The following is a 20901-nucleotide window of genomic DNA, read 5'->3' on the forward strand; positions in this document are numbered from 1 at the left end:
AGAGAAGGGGGTTCAGTGGTCCAACCCTCACTCTGGTAAAGTAGTTCCATAAGACTGGCAGAAGAGGCATCTTCATGGGGGAACTTTCAGGGAGTCCACTCCTTCTTCAAGGTCAATATCCTCATTCAGGGATTTCTCCATGGAACCCAGGTGTTCCCCCTTGCACTGACTTTTGCCATGGCTTTTCTGTAGTGTGAAATATGGAGGAGAGATGGAAGAGGCAGGGAAACACCAATGCCAGTTTTCTGGAACCAACTACCCTGGAATCCGAAGATCCCAAAGAGGTGCCAGACTGCAGAGCCAGCCTGGTCTGCTATGACACTAAGACTAGAGCCAAACTGTTGATTGCTGGGGCTCTGAGTAGAAAGGACAACTCTGAAACTCGAAGAGTCAATCTCAACAGGCTCCACAAGCCCATTAGCCAAGGGGCCTGAGGGAGGAAACTCACTGGATAGAGCTGACATCTTGGGTCTTGGGCCCAATGTAGAGGGGTTAAGTCCTAGGTGAATCTGGGCCTGTAAAAATGCCTGCATTAGTTGCTTCCTGCCTAATAATGCTGAGTCCAAAGATATCTGGCTTACACAATGCAGTTAATTAAAGAGGTGGAACAGGCAATCTTAACATAAATGGACTGCATAAATGCAGCTTATTAGTCATCTGGTCTATTGGGAACAAAGGGTTTTCTCATTCCTTCTGCATTTACTCACTCAGACACTAGCTGTGGATAAATCTTTTATGACCAACAGATCACTATGCTCAGCTACTCAAGTAATGAATAGTAGAGAAAGACATAATGGCAACCTCAGTTTCTGAGCATTCAAATCAAACAATGTATGCCAGATAAACTTTAAAAAAATTAAGTAATTAATAAAATAACAAAAGAGATGTTGCAGTTTATAAAGTACCATCAGACTTGAATTACAACTTTAAAAAAAAAATACTGTAAAAATTATCTAAAATGATTTCATGTCTTTTTGTTTTGGCTTACCCACAAATAGAAAGCAGGCATTCCTCTATTGAGTCCCTCTGTGCTTTGGTAAGAGAGCATCCTTTAGACAGTCGGTACACAGTATGAAGTAATGAATCGATAAGAGAAGCATGGTGTTCAGTGCCAGCAAAAAGTGGGGCGCATTTAGTAAGCAAAGGCAGCACAGCAGTGCAAAGATATCGGTTAAGTGCTAGGGCCATGTCTGTCGCACTAAGGGCAGCCTGTTTAAAGACAGAAAAAAGAATATACTACTAAATCACTTAGTGATTTTTACAGAAACAAAATTAAAAGCCAATACAATTTACTCTTGGATTTGTACTGTGCATGAACAAGGAATATGCATTCTGCATTTACAGCATCTTGTATCAGGAAGTAAAAGAAGAACTTTTGTACAAAAGCTCAGAACTAGTAAAATTCTATATCTCCACAGTAAGACTAGAGGTGTCCAGACAACCTAAAGAATCATTTACTGATTGATACATATATCTGTTTCAAGGATGGCCCTGTGATGTTTTTAAACTTTCAGTGTGAGAAAAAACATAGTACTAGCTCTTCTTAGCAGCTCTTGCTTTGTTTCATGTCTGTCAGTTAATGAATTAAGATGATGCCTGTGCCCTCTGTTTTAAATGCATAATAAGGAAAACAAAGAAGTAAGAACACTTAATGTAAAGTTGTTCTGACTGTGATTCCATGAGTAGGTAGCCTACAGTGACAAAGGGAGTAACCAATGCTGAATTTAGGGGACGACCAGTCTTCCTGCCTCATTTTTTTTCATTTCTTTTAATTTTAGCTTCTGATTTGTCAGTGTTAACATCAGTTCCTTGCAAGTTAAACTTTAGAAGACTTGAATCAGATATACAACATCCAATGATAACCTATGCTTTGCTACTAAACCCAGTAAATACTGGGTTACACTAAGTATATGTTTTCTTAGTATCATAGGACGTTACTAGCCTAATGGCCCTGGGGGCCTTACAACTCCAAAAAAAGAAACCTCAATCAGCACCTATCACCCTTGTCAATGAGGGACACAGGTGGAACCCCTGAGACAAATTTGTGGTTTCCCATCCACTCATCAAGGTTACGCTTAAAGAGGGTCAGCGAGGTACTCTGTTTGACACATATGGAAGTCTATTCCAGAGACGGGGCAGCCACTGAGAGAAAAAACTGTCTCTCCATCAGGTTTTGTTGATGTTGTTTATTACATTTAGGCCTTTTGAATGGGTAATGTGCAAAGAGTTAGACTTACAGATATGGAGCATCTCTAGTAGGGCAGGGTCCGATATTGCTTGTGAGACACAAATCACCTCTGAGCATTCTGTATGATACCGAGTAGAGTGATAGTGAGAGTGATTTGAGCCTGTCCACATAGGACAGGTGTTGGAGACCATGGAATCTCTTTGTGAGGTACTTCTGTAGCATTTCCAGTTGGTGCAGGTGTTTGGAAAGATACATACCAAATGAGGTATTATACTCAATTACTGGCTTAATGAGAGAGGAGTACAGAGAGGTAATAACCTCATTTTTTTCTGGATGCAATCCCTTTATTTTTGAGGTGAACCAAGTAAAAGGCTTTTCTGACCACTGCTACTTCATGATGGTCAAAAGTGAGATTGTTGTCAACCTGAGTATCCAAGTCTCTCACCATAGGTTGTGTGCACAGGGGGTTGCCATTGATGTAGTAATCAGTAGGGACCGTGTTTTTGCCAAATGGTATGATAATATATTTTTTTGCATTTAACTTAAGGCCATGGCTTTGGCACCAGTCATTTGTTGCTGTGAGACCCTCTTGCAGTATGTTAGCATCATTTGGGGAGTCAAAGACAGCACCAAACTTATAGTCATCCACAAACTTGGTCAGCCACTGGCCTTTTGTCTTTGCCTGGACCTCTGAGAAGTAGATGGCAAACAGTAGGGGTCCCAGGACAGATCTGAGGAACACCACTTGTAACAGGTCTGCTGTGGGAGGTGGAGGTGCCTATTTTGACCTTGTGGGGCCTATCGGTGAGTCAACTGGCCTGATGAGAGAGGGATTTATGCCAAGTTGTGTTAGCTTTTTAATGATGCCCAAGTCAAGGTAAGCTGTATGCACTGACTTTCCCTCATCCAGGGCTTTAGTGACAGACTCAAAGAAGTCAACCAAGTTCAATAGGTAAGATCTTCCCTTGATGAATCTGAACTGGGTGGGTTCAAGTGCTTGGAGATTGCCTATGTCCTTGTTTATGAGATCCATAATAATACACTCCATGGCTTTACATAACAGACTTGTCAAGCTAATGGGGCAATAGTTTCCAGGGACAGTAGTGGCACCACCTTTGTGCAAGGGGATGACAATGGCAGTTCTCCACTCTGATGGAATGAAGCCTGTACTTAGGCTGTGGTTGAATACGGTGCTTAATGGTGAAGCTAGTTCATGCTGGAGATGGTGCAGAATACAGCCTGGGATACTATCAACTCCCATGGAAGCTGTGTTCTCTGCCTTGGATAGGGCCTTTAACACTTGATCTACAGAGATTTGAGGTACAGGGACAAGTATCAGGGATGTCAAATGAGCCTTTAGGGGGAAAGGGGGTGAAGTTTGCACAGAACCTATCTGCTAGCAGGTCGGCTAGGTCAACAGGATCAGTGTAAGTGGTACTGTTAAGTACTAATTTAGAACAAGCCTGAGCTTTGCCATGGAAGTTCCTGATGTAACTGAAGAAGGCTTTGTGGTTTCTCTTTGTTTCTGAGGCTAGTTTCAATTCATAATTGGCTTTGGAGGTTTTCACTAGTGATCTAATTTGCTTGTTGAAGCTGAGGAGGAAGTTTTTCCAATTTGGAATTTGTTCCCTTTTTACCCTTGGACAACAGTTTCTTCCTTTTGCTGTAAAGCCTGTTGATAGAGGATGTCCACTAGACAGGTTTTTGTTTCCTTGAGGAGAAGGTTTTTTTAGTTCTGTTGGGTATGGCTTGGTCCATGCAGTTGTACAGGTGCTTGTACACTGCATTGGCATACTGTTCAGCATAGTTGTCTTCAGCTTCTGGGGGGGGGGGGGTTGAAGCTACTGATATCCACCATTAGGAGGTTGTAGTCAGCCTTTGAGAGGTTTTTTAGCCTGGTTATGGTTGGGGGTTTGGGGGTTGGGTGGGACAGAAACTTCAAATGAGGCAGACCTATGATCTGATCTCACCAGGGAAGAATGTACAATGGGAGTGGTGCAGCGGTCACCCATGTTGGTGAGAACTGAGTCCAGAATGTTATCTCCCCTTGTGTCTAATACATTAGGATTGATGAAGTCAAGGAATCATTGGGTGAGTGCATTAGTATAGGAATAATTCATCCAGCATATGGTGGGGTAGTTGAAGTCATCAAGGATCAAGGTGTTAGGAGCACCTTGATGGATTCAAGTAGGTCAAGGTAAGAGGAGTGGGTTTCCTGAGTCATGAAAGGGGGTCTATAGCTGGCTATAACTTGGATGGGTGTCTTGCCAACTGTCAGCTGCACCTGGAGTAATTACAGTGCAACATACTGGGAAACCAGTCTGGAGGTGTGTCTGTCCTTAATGAAGATAGAGACTCCACCACACTTAGTCTTCCCAACCTCATTTTGAGGTTGGAATGTGTGGAATGAGGTATAGCCTAGTAAGGGAGGGGTGCTCTCTGCAGCCCTGAACCAAGTTTCTGTGCCAGCACAGACATCGGCATCTTCCAATGTGAGGAGAGCCTCCAGTAAGTGCATTTTCAGGTTAAGGCTCCTAGAGTTAAGCAGCATGATCTTCAATTTCCTTTCTGATAGACCTTTTGCGTTGGAAGATTTGTCTTTGGGACATAGCCTAAAAAGGCACAATGGGGGAGGCAAGAGCCTTGGCCAAGATCTGGAACCCCAGGGATGACAGGTGGAGGTCATCCCTGGCAAAGCATTAAGGCCTGCAGACCATGTCATCCCAGCCAGATAGATACTGGATCCCTTTGGAAAGACACCAGAAACTAAGCCAACTGTTGAAGTCAATTATATGTTGTTCATATTGTAGACATTTGTGAAACTTGACTGTCTATCCCGAGAAAGAGAATAACAGAATAAGCACACATTACAACATAACACTCTATTTTGTGGTTCAGGAAGCAACAACCGAATGTGCTGTGCATGTACCACAAGGATAACAGCTCTAAACGGATTAATGCACAATTTCTGGGTAAGCAGTTAATGTTTTCTCCCATTAATGCTTGTGCTGCTGTTACTCACTTAGTAAGTGCCAGTTAGGCCTAGCCTGGTTCTGTAGTATACAGGAATAAAGCTCTGACTACAACTCAGATAAACTGAGACAGAGGAGAGGACTGGGTGCTGAAAGAGATGAGGAGGGAATGGGGAATGGAAGTGAACAACTCCTACCAGGTTGTTCACACTAGAGCCCAGCAGAAGTTGCTTCCATCAGCTAATCATTGACCTGAACATTATCAGCTTGGTATCCCACTCAGCAATAGTACCAATCAGAGGCAGTGTGTGTAGGGGCATGCACGTGTCAAGTGTTGGAAACAGGATACCCCCTAGTGATGTGGCACTTATGACACCATAAAAAGAATAATAGAAAATCCCAGACATACGAATTAATGAAGGCTTCACTGCAGGACCATAAGCAGGCTGGGAGAGTGGTAGCAGCATTGGAATTTGCAAGACATTCCATGGGCCTTCAGGCTGCAGATGGATTTGACAGTAACATCAGATTTTCCTATCAGATGATGGGTGCCTAGTCAGGAGTGTCTATGGAGTAGTACAGGCAAGCCATTCAATAGGTAATTAAGTTGTAAGGATGATGGTCTTTGGACAGCCAGGGTAAAACATGTTCACAGCTGCCTGGATAATGGCTTCCAACAGATGGCTTTTGTTTTGACCTAAGACTGAATGTAACTTTAATGCAGGGGAAGAAATGGGTTGTATTCCACTGCAGGAAGGCTCAATGGTCAAAAGGCATCGGGTAAAAATCAAGACAAGGAAAAACAGTGCCAGTTAAGTCTCCTTCTCTCTCATTCCCCACTTCCTGCTTCAAAAAATAATTGTAGCTGATTACCCCAGCCCACATTCCCTACCAGATAAAAACATTACTTTGCTGCTTATCAGGTATAATGTTGATGATATTCAAATTGGTTAAGTTCATCTTCCTGATGCTGACAACCCAGGTTGCTGTAATAATAATAAGAAATCACTGCCCTGAGTTTTTACGACAGCAACTTTCTTTTTTTTTCTGTGGTTATGTGACACGCCCAAATCGGGAATATTGCAGAGGTACTTGTTTAGTTGGTTTGTGTCCAACTAGAATCAAGCAAAATAAGACATGAGAACACTGAACAGATGAGGGGATTACACTTTATATTTCCTGTTATGATTTGCTGTACAACTATAGAAACTGGTTTTAAATCATTATCAACATTTAAGAAGATTTTGATATTAGTATGTAGATTAGAATGCAGTTGTGATAAAACAGTTATTAGTTTGCATAGCTTTTCTCCCCAGGCCTCGACTGAAAATGGGTTTTCAACACAGTGGACTTTCCCAGTCAGCAAATGTCAATAAATAAATAACAAATTCTATATATGTGTATATATCTGTATCTATATATAAATAGCTATATCTATATCTATCTAAATATTGCAGCAGCTGGAGAGGCCACAAAAGTTCCTCACCAAAAGGATAAAGGGTCTCAAAAATCTGTCCTATGCTGACCGACTGAAAGAACTCCAGCTCTATTCAGTCGCTTACCGCTTGCTCAGAGGTGACCTTTGCCTAACATACAAGGCCATGTCAAACCCAGATTTGATGAATATGCTTCACCTCAAAAAATCTAGATCCATCAGAGCCACAAGGGCGGGAGACTTAAACCTTGACACGGCTATTAATAGGACGTGCTGGAGGGATAGATTCATCACCCAAAGACTCCCTATGCTGTGGAACAAAATCCCGGTACATGTGAGGCAGAGCACCTCGCTGGCCTTGTTCAAGAGAAATCTTGACCAATGGATGGGAGATCGCAGATATACCCCAGGGATTACCTCAGTGTCACTGCTCGACAGAGGCACAGAAAAATAATGGGTATAGTTCCCCATACTAAAGGGGTGGCCTAAGCCACAAAACGATGGGCTAGGCTTGTAAATGCCCTCGGGCAGATAGCCTAGTATGAACCTATGAACCTATGAACCTATATATATATATGGATCTATATTACCATATCACGCGCTCAGAAGAGCGAATGACAGATAATCGACCCCATGTAAGTAAAAGCTTACAATGTCAAACTTCAGAACAGCGATTGTTTTCCAAACAGTAAAACATTACTTAATGTGGGTGGCTTCACCCCTCCCACACCCCCCAACATGGGGGGCTGTGCCCCCACACACCCCTTACTTAAATATACCAACTCCAAGATCGCACTACAGTGCCGAAAAGGCAAAGTAGCGAAAGCGGGCAAACAAATTCTTTCCCAGGGAAAAAATTAGCTGAAACGCCGCTTCACTATTTTGCCTTTTCACGCTTTACTGTTCGACAAAAATGCATTCAACAACCTGCATCTGCGACTGCAGGATAGGGAACCTATATATATATATTTATATATATATATATATATATATATATATATATATATATATATATATATATATATATAATCACCAAAACCAGATTCCAGCACTCACATACTTTCTGCAACATTTCCAATGAAAATCCACAAGTTAAAGCACAAAACGAACACTAAACTGAGTGTTAAAGATTTATTCCAAGTGCAAATGCACAAAGCAACCATTCAGGTAATCTGCACAGCGGCCATACTGCTGCAAACACAGACCAGTAACCAGTTTCAACCCCTGGCGTCCTCAGTGTGAAAATACACAGAATGAAGATGTTGCTTGCATAAGTACATATGCAAGTGTTACTCAGTCAATTAATTTAAAGAAAAAGAACAGGAACATTCAAACTAAATAAATTATTAAACCCAATGTTCACAAAAAAACTGCCTTGAATACATGAAACAACCTGATATGCATCCATATACCTACACATATTACCATATATAAAAAAATGTATGCACGTATATACATACATAAAAGATGTTTATAAAATACATATAAACATATATAGTAATTCATATGAAGCATATGTTACATAAATCACCAAAGGCAAATATAGAATGTCATAAGAAAATCGGAGGTGTCAACTACAGACAATATGAACCACTAACCAGAATATATAAGTGAGTGACTAATAATACTACTAAGGGACAGAGAAAAAAAACTTTTTTACCAAAACTTAATCCTAACTCATCAAGCAAACCTACCACTGGTCATTTAGACCTGGTTTATAGTGCCCCTAATTTAGTTATCCACATCCTCTCTTTTCTGTCAAGAATTTCATGTTTACTTATATCAGACAACCTACTACCCTTCAACAAATCAATGCCCAAAAAAAGGAATTGCACCATACTATGTACCAAACTGTGCTTAAATAATGCACTCCTCTGTCGCTTACAGTTGATATCACTTAAATGTAGTGCAATCCTACTCTTTAGGCTTCTAGAAGTTTGTCCGATGTAAAAAGCCCCACATTGACATACTGTCATGTAGATCAGCCAGTCAGAACGACAGGTAATGAGATATTTGATATCAAAAACCTTCGGAGTATTGACAGATTTAAAGGATTTAGTACATAACATAACTTTACAGTACAAGCAGTTACCACAGGGGTTACTACCCCTGGGTAAATCACTTCAGGCATCACCATCCAACCAGTCAATCTGCTTGTACCAAGATAAAGATTCACCTAAATTTCGACCCCGCCTATAACTGTAAAAACAGTTATTCTCCAGGCATTGATCAAAAAATGGATCAGACTTTAATATATCCCAATGTTTAGGAATCACATTCCTGATTCTAAAAGTATTGGTACCAAAGTTTGTAACAAATCTGATTTTTCAAATGGCAGGTGACCTATCTCTTACTTCTGTTGTGTTCAAATTCTTACTCCCCAGGAAATCATCTCTATTAAAATTGGATGCTATGGCTTTATTTCTCTGAATGTTAATGCCAGAATAACCCCTCCTCACAAATCTATCACCCATTTTATCCAGTTCTTTTTTATAACAGGTATCCTCACAACAAATGCGCCTCGATCTCTAAAACTGAGCTTTTGGTATATTGCACATAACATGTCTAGGGTAACAACTGTCCGCCTGCAAGATGGCATTTTTAGTAAAGGGTTTCCTACAGAGATTCATCTTCATAGTACCATCTGGGTTCTTAGTCACAGTCACATCCAAAAAATTAATGCTATCAAGCTTGATTCTATCAGTGAATGTTAAACCAAATCGATTTGAGTTCAGATATTTCACAAACTCTAACCAGTTCTGGATAGTGCCAGACCAAATCCGCCAGCAGTCGTCCAAATAATGACGCCACATGGTAAGTTCTTTCTTAAAAGGACAAGAATGTTATATATAAACTCCCTCTCAAAATACCACAAAAAGAGGTCCACATATATAGGCTCAAAAGTTGTACCCATCGCAGTTCCCATCATTCGTAGATAGCACTCACCATGGAAATAAAATGCATTATGCTCTAATACCAACTGCACCAAGGTTAACAAAAAATCAGTTTGTCTAGGTTGATGCTTATCATACATTTCTAACCAATACTTTAATGCCTGAATACCTCCACTATGTGGTTCACTTGTATATAGTGCCTGGACATCGAGGGTACAAAGATAGGAGGTTGGGTGTATCTGCAAATCATTCATTAAGGACAACAAGTTGCTAGAATCTTTTAGCCTAGCCCTGACCAAGCTGAGTAATGGCTTCAATTCATGCTCTAAATACACAGATAGGGGTTCTGTTAAAGATCCCCTACCTGAAATGATAGGCCTACCTGGGGGGTTCAAAATAGTTTTATGTATTTTGGGTAGAATATAAAAACGTTGAGGTACAGGATTATTAACAAGAAGCTGCTTTAATACGGATTCTGATATATCCCCATTCAATTTGGCACTCAAAAGAAATCCATCTATCTTTCGTTTAAAGTCCAAAGTGGGATCAAGAGGCAGTCTATAATAAAACCTGCCATCTCTCAATTGTCACAAAGCTTCTCCCAAATAATCATCTTGTGCCCATATTACAATGTCTGCCTTGACTATTACTAAGTCTTTTTTAGTTTTTAACTGTATCAGAGCATCTCTCTCAAGCTTGGTCAAATTATCACCAAATCCCCTGAAAATAGAATTTTGATTAACATGTAAATCATGCAACACCAAATCCTCAAACAGTTTCACCCGAGGGTGATATGGTGGTTGGAAGTCAGATTTCTTAAAAAGAAAACCATCAGAAGTGACATCAGCAGTATCACTGCAATCAGCTTTAGCATTAAAAAATATTTTAAATTTAAAGCTCTGCAAAAATGCTTAACATCATTATAAACATCAAACTCAGAAATAAAGCATGAATGTATATAACTGAAGCCTTTATTTAGCACACTTTTCTCATGCATAGTTAACTCGTAGTTAGTTAAATTAACTATGAGATTATCCATCTCAGCATCATGGCTATCAATTATGTTTGCATTAATTCCCTGAATGTTTGCTGTATGTTGCTCCCTGGTTAGCCTTTGATGTTTGCATCTACCTCTTCTAAAGGGCCACCTCTTTCCATTAATTTTTTGTGAACCGGACATGTTAAATCTTCCACAAATTCAGCTTCAGTATCAGTACTGGGTGGGTTGGATGAAAAATCAGATGAACTAGAGTCAGTAGTGCCTTCAGCACTTCTAGAAGGCTTTAGAATAGACTTGTTTCTTCGCCACTTATATTTAGATTGTCTTTTAATAGCATCCGAGAAACGCACTGATCTTTTAGTGGTTTTCCAAGAGAAAATTACATTATTCGCCATATCCCCCAAATCTCGGTTAGACTTCCTTAGTTTTTTGTCCCTGACCTCATTTTCAAAAGTATTCCTTTCACTTAAATATGACTTGCAAGTATTTTGATAGTCCCCCTCGTTTTCAAATTGTTGCACATTTTCCAAACATTCATCAAGCTTTGCCTAAATATCTAGTAGAGAATGTTCATAAAACTCCACTAGCAATTCAATAAACATTTTAGAAGCAGTGCATTGAATCAAATGCCAATTTATCATAAAATCAGCATTTTCTTTGCCTAAATAAACCCTTAAACCTCTTGGCGCCATTTCCGCCTTAATGTATGCCTTCAGCAATTTAATATGCCATATTGTCGATCAAAATTTTTTAGTAAGCAAAGTCAGTTCTCTGAACATAAGTTGCATATTTTTAACACGACTCACCTCCACAGTGGTCTCCATTCCTTTAATAACACTGCGGCCCTCAAAACAAGCCACATCATCCTTATCCAACAGCAAATTGCTGATAAAAGCACGTAGGTCACCTCCCGTAGCCATGAATGTAGATGCTCAATCAAAAAAACAATGTCCCAAGTCAAAATAGACCAAAACTTCAAAAAAAGGCAGCACACTAAACATATTATATCCCAAAAGCGAATAAGTGCTTGCCCAGACAAACGTGGTGCTCAGAACTCAATGTACAATCAACAAAACCAGATTCCAGCATTCGCATACTTTCTGCAACATTTCCAATGAAAATCCACAATTTAAAGCACAAAATGAACACTAAATTCAGTGTTAAAGATTTATTCCAAGTGCAAATGCACAGAGCAACCATTCAGGTAATCTTCACAGCAGCCATACTGCTGCAAACACAGACCGGTTACCAGTTTCGCCCCCCCTGGCATCCTCAGTGTGAAAATACACAGAATGAAGATGCTGCTTGCATAAGTACACATGCAAGTGTTACTCAATCAATTAATTTAAAGAAAAATAACAGGAACATTCAAACTAAATAAATCAATAAACCCAATGTTCACGAAAAAACTGCCTTGGATACATGAAACAAACTGATATTCATCCATACACCTACACATATTACCATATATAAAAATGTATGCACATATATACATACATAAAAAATGTATATAAAATACATATAAAAACAGATAGTAATAAACTATTACTATACTATTTTGAACCCCCCAGGTAGGCCTATCGTTTCAGATAGGGGGGTCTTTAACAGAACCCCTATCTGTGTATTTAGAACATGAATTGAAGCCATTACTCAGTTTGGTCAGGGCTAGGCTAAAAGATTCTAGCAACTTTTTGTGATTAATGAATGATTTGCAGATACACTCAGCCTCCTTATCTTAGTACCCTTGATGTCCAGGCACTATATACGAATATACCACATAGTGGAGGTATTCAGGCATTAAAGTATTGGTTAGAAATGTATAATAAGCATCACCCTAGACAAACTGATTTTTTGCTAACCTTGGTGCAGTTGGTATTAGAGTATTTGTTTGTGTCTTTCGGCTTTTCCCAGTTAGGGGTCACCACAGCGGAACTCCGGTACGCTAATGATTGGTAGTGGATTTTTACATACTGGGTTATCAGCCCTGATGCACAACCTTTAACGAAGGCATGCCCCATTCATGTATGCCTCCACACAGAAGACACTCTAGCTAAGAATCGAACGGGACAACGTCTTGCTATGAGGCGACAACGCTACCGCAGTATTAGAGTATAATGTCTTTTATTTCATGGTGAGTGCTATCTACAAATGATGGGAACTGCGACGGGTACAACTTTTGCACCTATATATGCAGATCTCTTTATGGGGTATTTTGAGAGTGAGTTTATATATAGTGATTCTTGTCCTTTTAAGAAAGAACTTACCATGTGGCATCGTTACTTGGATGACTGCTGGGAGATTTGGTCTGGCACTATCCAGAATTGGTTAGATTTTGTGAAATATCTGAACTCAAATCAATTTGGTTTAACATTCATTGATAGAATCGAGCTTGATAGCATTGATTTTTTGGATGTGACTGTGACTAAGAATCCAAATGGTACTGTGAAGATGAATCTCAATAGGAAACCCTTTACTAAAAAAATGCCATCTTACAGGTAGACAGTTGTCATCATAGACATGTTATGTCCAATATACCGAAAGCTCAGTTTCAGAGATTGAGGCACATTTGTAGTGAGGACACCTGTTATAAAAAAAGAATTGGATAAAATGGGTGATAGATTTGTGAGGAGGGGTTATTCTGGCATTAACATTCAAAGAAATAAATCCAAAGCATCCAATTTTAATAGAGATGATTTCCTGGGGAGTAAGAATTTGAACACAACACAAGTAAGAGATAGGTCACCTGTCATTTCAAAAATCAGATTTGTTGCAAACTTTGATACCAATACTTTTAGATTCAGGAATGTGATTTCTAAGCATTGGGATATAGTAAAGTCGGATCCATTTTTTGATCAATGCCTGGAGAATAATTGTTTTACAGTTAAAGGCGGGGTAGAAATTTAGTTGATTCTTTATTTTGGTACAAGCAGATTGACTGGTTGGATGGTGACGCCTTAAGTGATTTACCCAGGGGTAGTAACCCCTGTGGTAATTGCGTCTACTGTAAAGTTATTTCACATACTAAATCCTTTACATCTGTCAATACTCTGAAGTTTTTTTATATTAAATATCTAATTACCTGTCGTACTGACTGTGTGACTACATGACAGCATGTCAGTGTGGGGCTTTTTATATTGGACAAACTTCTAGAAGCCTAAAGAGTAGGATTGCCCTACATTTAAGTGATATTAGCTGTAAGTGACAGAGGAGTGCATTATTTAAGCACATTTTGGTACATAACATGGCGCAATTCCTTTTTTGGGGTGTTGGTTTGGTGAAGGGTAGTAGATTTTCCGATATAAGTAAACATGATATTCTTGACAGAAAAGAGAGGATGTGGATAACTAAATTAGGGGGCACTGTATAAACCACGTCTAAATGACCATTGGTAGGTTTGCTTGATGATTTAGGATTAGCTTTTGGTAAAAAAGGGTTTTTCTCTGTCCCTTAGTATTATTATTAGTCATTATAAAACGACCCCCCATTAATATCAAAAAACGTGCACGCTGATTGGTCAGTGTGCACGTTGTAAATCAAAGACCTATACTAATTGAAAAAGGTCCGGTCGCCCTAACTTTTTCCATTTGTATGTCTCTTTTTATTTATTTATTTATTTTTTACAGCAACGGAGAACGCAAGATCTCCATTGCTTTTTAGAAACTATCTCGCTATGTTAAAGGAGTTTAACATGGCGAGACAGCTTTAAAAAAATTAACGGAGATCTTCCTTTCTCCATTGCTTTTTTTAAAGCTGTCTCGCCATGTTAAATGGGTTTAACATAGCGAGACAGCTTTTAAAAAAACAACGGAGATTCTCAGTTGCTTTTTTAAAGCTGTCTCGCTAAGTTAAACTCCTTTAACATAGCAAGACACTTTGTAAAACACAATGGAGATCTTGCTTTCTCCATTGCTTCCACCCACAGCTGTGATGTGCTGTGTAAGCATACGCATGTGCAGTACATCAGAACTGCCGCAGAATTCCAGACAGCTGCGGAAGGGCAGCACGGAGGCATTATACAATGCCATTATTTAAGAAAAGTAAGCATTTTCTTTCTTAAATAATATCATTGTATAATAGCAATAACCCACTTCTGGGTGTGGGTAATGCTGGATTTACCCACGGTTGCCTTTGTTTGGCCACTTGGGCTTCGCCTTCATGACCAAACCACGCCAACTGTGGGTAAATCCAGCATTACCCACACCCAGGCATGGGTTATTGCTTAATTCACTTATATATTCTGGTTAGTGGTTCATATTGTCTGTTGTTGACACCTCCCATTTTCTTATGACATTCTATATTTGCCTTTGGTGATTTATGTAACATATGCTACATATGAATTACTATCTGTGATTATATGTATTATATAAACATTTTTTATGTGTGTATATACGTGCATACATTTTTTTGTATATGGTAATATGTGTAGGTATATGGATGCATATCAGGTTGTTTCATGTATTCAAGGCAGTTTTTTCATGAACATAGGGTTTGCTGATTTATTTAGTTTGAATGTTCCTGTTCTTTTTCTTTAAATTAATTGATTAACACTTGCATGTGTACTTATGCAAGCAGCATCTTCATTCTGTGTATTTTCACACTGAGGATGCCAGGGGGTGAAACTGGCAACTGGTCTGTGACTGCAGCGGTATGGCCACTATGAAGATTACCTGAATGGCTGCTCTGTGCATTTGCACTTGGAATAAATCTTGAACACAGAATTTAGTGTTCGTTTGTGCTTTAACTTGTGGATTTTCATTGGACGTCTTGCAGAAAGTATGCGAGTGCTGGAATCTGGTTTTGGTGATTGTACATTGAGTTCCGAGCACTGCATTTGTCGGGGCGAGCACCTATTTACTTTTGGGATATATTTATACACACACATATATATATATATATATATATATATATATATATATATATGTATGTATATGTGTGTGTGTGTGCGTGTGTGTGTCTATATATATATATATATATATATATATATATATATATATATAGATATATATATATATATATCTGTATGGATCTACTTTACTTCATTGAAAACACATTTGGTCTAAAGTCAGTTTCCCCAATTCACTTGACTGAAAGCTCACTTCATCAAAAACTAATTTCACTGTAACTCATTTCATCGAAAGTAATACATGGCCTTTTCCCCACTGCAGTGCAACCCTGGAGTTAGAATATTAAGTAAGGGGGGTGTGGGTGGCATAGCCCCCTCACCTATGTTAAACATTTTAAACAATGCACATGTATACTTCCAAGTTAAATAAATAACTCCAAAAGACAAATTATAATCAAACTATAAGTGTGTGTGTGTGTGTGTGTGTGTGTGTGTGTGTGTGTGTGTCTATATATATATATATATATATATATATATATATATATATATAGAGAGAGAGAGAGAGAGGGAGAGAGAGAGAGAGAGACAGAGAAAGAGAGAGAGATACACCTATATATACTTACTAACAACAATGCACACACACACACACACACACACACATATATATATATATATATATATATATATATATATATATATAATATCTATGGGTCTAACTGATAACACCGACATGCCAAAACACCGACAACTAAATAACCAACACAACAAAACCAAAAAAAAAAAAGAAAGTTCAAAAACACGAAACGTCACATGCCCGACAAACCACAATCCTGACAATCAACAAAACAAATACCTTTCAAGAAAAACACACACACAACACAAGCACACCAAAAACCTTACAAACCAACACTAAACCTTACATACACAATTATCTATGCACTAACCTTAACCCAAACCCTAACCCTAAGGTCCGTCACTATCGCACACTTATCTTACCGCACTCTAACACTAACTTAATCCACCCCTAACCCTTAACTCTGTCACTATCGCACACTTACCTTACCCGCACTCTAACCCTAACTCACTTAACCTGCCCCTAAACCTAAAGTCCGTCACTATCACACACTTACCTGACCTGCACCCTACCCTAACGTCCGTCACTATCACACACTTACCTTACCCACACCCTGACCCTAACGTCCATCCCTATCGCCCACTTACCTTTACATGTTGGTGTTCACACACACACACACACACACACATATATATATATATATATATATATATATATATATATATATATAATATCTATGGGTCTAACTGATAACACCGACATGCCAAAACACCGACAACTAAATAACCAACACAACAAAACCAAAAAAAAAAGAAAGTTCAAAAACACGAAACGTCACATGCCCGACAAACCACAATCCTGACAATCAACAAAACAAATACCTTTCAAGAAAAACACACACACAACACAAGCACACCAAAAACCTTACAAACCAACACTAAACCTTACATACACAATTATCTATGCACTAACCTTAACCCAAACCCTAACCCTAAGGTCCGTCACTATCGCACACTTATCTTACCGCACTCTAACACTAACTTAATCCACCCCTAACCCTTAACTCTGTCACTATCGCACACTTACCTTACCCGCACTCTAACCCTAACTCACTTAACCTGCCCCTAAACCTAAAGTCCGTCACTATCGCACACTTACCTGACCTGCACCCTACTCTAACGTCCGTCACTATCACACACTTACCTTACCCACACCCCGACCCTAATGTCCATCCCTATCGCCCACTTACCTTTACATGTTGGTGTTCTCAGCGTCGGGATTCTCAACTGTCGGTCTTCTCTGTTGTCGATCTTCCAGTGTCGGTGTTCTCGTTGTCGGCGTTTAGAGATTTCGTCATTTTCAGGTACACCCATATATATATATATATATATATATATATATATATTTACAATCAATATTCATATATAACTGCAGACTATTGGTAAATGCTCTACTACCTTGAAATTGTATAACTTCACAGGAACTCTTGGCAAAGCAGAAATGTTAAAAGTGTTTTCACAGAGCAATCAAAAGTACTAGAAAGAATGCATCAGGTCCAGCCTCAGGGTCAGAGCTAAGTATGCAGTTAACACAAATGGCCATGTGGACAAAACTTGCCAAACACACTGCAATAAATGTGGAAAAAACTGAACAGTCAATAGTAAGAAATCACTAGAGGCAGAGAGCTATTTCCTAAACATGAAAAGTTAAATCCTAGAAAATGCTCACCGTATCTAAGGAAGCAGCAGCACGAAGATCTGGAAGAAAGCCGACTTCTAGGAGGTGAAGAAGAAAATCCTGGTCTTCAATACCATACACTCTGTCCAAGAAAAGAACCATGGCTGCTTTGTGGTCTGGGCAAAATCCTGCGGACATGTCTGGCTCAACTACAGAACCATCTAATAAAACAATAACACATACATTTCAATACATTCAAAATACACAGCTGTAAATAATATATTCATGTTAGACACAAGTATAAGCTACATTGTGCCTACCTGTGGCTTGAACCTACTACAGACTTTTTTTAAATAAATATGTAGTCGTACACAACTTAGAATGTGTTGTATAAGAAGAAAGGCAAGAGAAGGTGTGCTTGATGTAAATATTTTCATATGGTTCAGGAGCTTAGAAGTATGAAACTAAAGGCAAGTGCCTTATAGTCCCTCGAAATATAGCAATATATGTGCCACACACATATCTTCTTAGCTATACTGAGCAAATGATGTAGGTAACTTTATTTTGTATTATAATGTCAAACATGCAGTATAGGCCAAACCATCTTGTTATTTATATTACATTTTGCTAAATAACAGTAACGCTACTTAAGGTTAAAATTGCTTTAAAGGTAGAAACAAAAAACATTTCTAGATGGAGTTCACAAGACTGCTACTGAATTTGTTATGATCATGGATTCATTTTCTGATACCTACTTTATCCTACTTTGGGGGAGGTTGCAGAGAATCTAGACCTTATATCCTGAGACAGAAGATGCATACAGCAAAAAGTCAGTCTTAGTTTGGATGTCAGTCCATACACAGATACTCATACACGCATACAAACATACGTGGTAATACCTTGAAATCTTGGATACATTTCCACAAATCCTGAAATATAGAGACTAAATGGCTGAAAAAACAGACTTGGATATACCAAGCCCACCCAAGATGTCCATTTGTCAGAATATTCCCTTTTCTCCAAAAAAATAAAGCTCTTTGAGTTGGTGTATATATATATATATATATATATATATATATATATATATATATATATAGACACGTACATATATCAACAGAAAGGGAAAACTAGGATATAGTAATTTCTGTACAACTAATTTTCCCCTCTCTGTTGCTTTGTTTTCCTTAAGGAAAGTGTGTACTACCTACTAGGACACATTGTCAAAATATTTATATATATATATATATATATATATATATATATATATATATATATATATATATATATCTATATATGTATCCATCCACAACCCCTTCTTTCCCTATTTTTGCATAAGGGGTTGCGGATGCCACTTCAACAGTGACAATCCTCTAGAGCCAAGGTTCACACTGCTGGGTGGCTAGTGTGTGGTGTGTATCTAGAGAGAAAAACAAACTGGAAACAACGACAACTGGTCATAGTGCAACACTACCAACTTAATTTCACCAAAGTTTCTTTACTGAGTTGAGCACTTTCATTCTGAAATTTACTCAGAACTTCATCAGAACTAATTAACAAATTAAAAACAAATGTTTATATACCATCTTGGAAAACCACATGACAACAGCCAGCCACTAGTATCCAAACCCCAATTAATTAATTAATTAGTACTGCAAATAAGTTAATCATGAATTTAAAAACACAAGCTAATAAACATCATAATATTTCAACTTTAAAAGGGAATTACTAGAACAGGCTCCATTTATCCCTGGTTCGTTTATGATATCCAGTCTAAGCTACCATTTAAGCTCACATTTATTCAAATCATCATTTATAATCCAAAGTTGAGGGTTATTATGTACCTGTTCCACCACTACAAAAAAAAAAAAAAAGAATGAGTGTTAAAATGCGTAACATGTTTATACAGTGCATTAGTAACCTTTTCATTTCTTCTGTCCAGTTGGTGTTCATAAATACAATCTTTAAGTCTTCTTAAGGTTTTTATATTACTGCTTATGAAACCAAGCATCCATTTGTTTTGGAAGGTTATATTTACGGCATAGTTTACAAGCAACTCTAAAGACTAAATCTACAAAGAAAAAGAAGAATGATTGTCATTATGACAATGACTGGTTCCACAAAGAAAATGGGAAATCTAAACATCAATAAGGAATTTTCAGTAAGATGAGACTGCCCCTTATTTATGGAGGGAGAGCACTACTAATTATTTGACTATCATGAAAGTGGATTACGCTGCCCTTTCAAATATTTAAATATTTGACTACCAAGAAAGTGGTCTACGCTGCTCTCATTACTTGGTATGTGAACAAAATTCTAGTTGACATTCTTGCACGTGGTTCGTCGCAATGAAGTGGGGTAGTGCAAGCATTTATTTATGTTTGTACATCTGAGAGAGATTTTGTATCTCCCGATGAGGAGTGAGGGACAAGTAATTTACTATCAGGAATGTATATTAAATACTACCCAACTCTTTGTTGGTTGGACAACACTTCAGCTAATGGCCCAATGATAAACGCCTGAAATACGTTGTATTATTGGATACCAGTCATCAGGGAAAGTGGCAGTAAGATCGGTATTGGCCAATTTACTCCGCTATTTTATATAGGTTTAAAAACCATGAAAAAACTTGGTTTAAGTCTAAATGAATAGAGAGATTCATAATACCACCAACGGATTATCTGGTTTGGCACGTGTGTCACACTTTAAGATGCTAAATAAGTGAATAGTATAGCAAAACAACACCATTGTTGATAATCAAGCATGTCATCATGACTTAAGGACTGTCGCTTATTGTGATGGCAGGTTTAGTAGACCATCGCAAGAATACTGGGAATTACAACATGATTTTTGCCTTGGTTTGGTGAATAACCTTTACACCAAAATGATACTGTGATCAGTTTCTTTTTGCAAGCCTTTTGAATGTAAGGGTTTGAAAGATTCTTCCAGTACAATAAAGAATGAATTAATCAGAACCAAATATTATGAAATACTTGCCAGAAAACAACTGTCATATACAAATGAATGAAGGAGGCATTAAGCTGTCAAATATGTATACTTATAACTTTGATTGGCTAAAATGGACCATTGTCGTTTTTTATTGGTTGTTTTTTCAGCTAATTTGCATATCAATCAAAAAAATGCCCATACGAACAGCCTAGGGGTGTGATTCAAGCATGAAATTTTCATTGGCCTTACAAGTCTAAAAGAGATGAGAAAAGGAAAGCAGACATTGGCTAATTGAAACAAGCTGGTAGTGGCCAATCAAGTGTAAAAATTTTATATAAAAGTAAGAATGTCCCGACCTTTTTTACGATCTGA

At 38.3% G+C, this 20901-nt stretch overlaps 1 protein-coding gene across 1 annotated transcript in view; it reads right to left on the bottom strand.

The window, feature by feature from the left end:
* Window positions 1-20901, bottom strand: part of RYR2 (ryanodine receptor 2) — a 6224161-nt gene that overhangs the window by 2532314 nt on the left and 3670946 nt on the right. Inside the window, exons 49-50 of the mRNA XM_044059048.1 lie at window positions 17635-17804; window positions 989-1209 (exon numbers count right to left, since the gene is read on the bottom strand). Coding sequence (XP_043914983.1) covers window positions 989-1209; window positions 17635-17804 — 391 coding nt within the window. The remainder of the gene's footprint in view (window positions 1-988; window positions 1210-17634; window positions 17805-20901) is intronic.

The sequence above is a fragment of the Protopterus annectens genome, chromosome 1.part2, assembly GCF_019279795.1.
Source record: "Protopterus annectens isolate FY-2018-M chromosome 1.part2, PAN1.0, whole genome shotgun sequence".
NCBI lineage: Eukaryota > Metazoa > Chordata > Ceratodontiformes > Protopteridae > Protopterus > Protopterus annectens.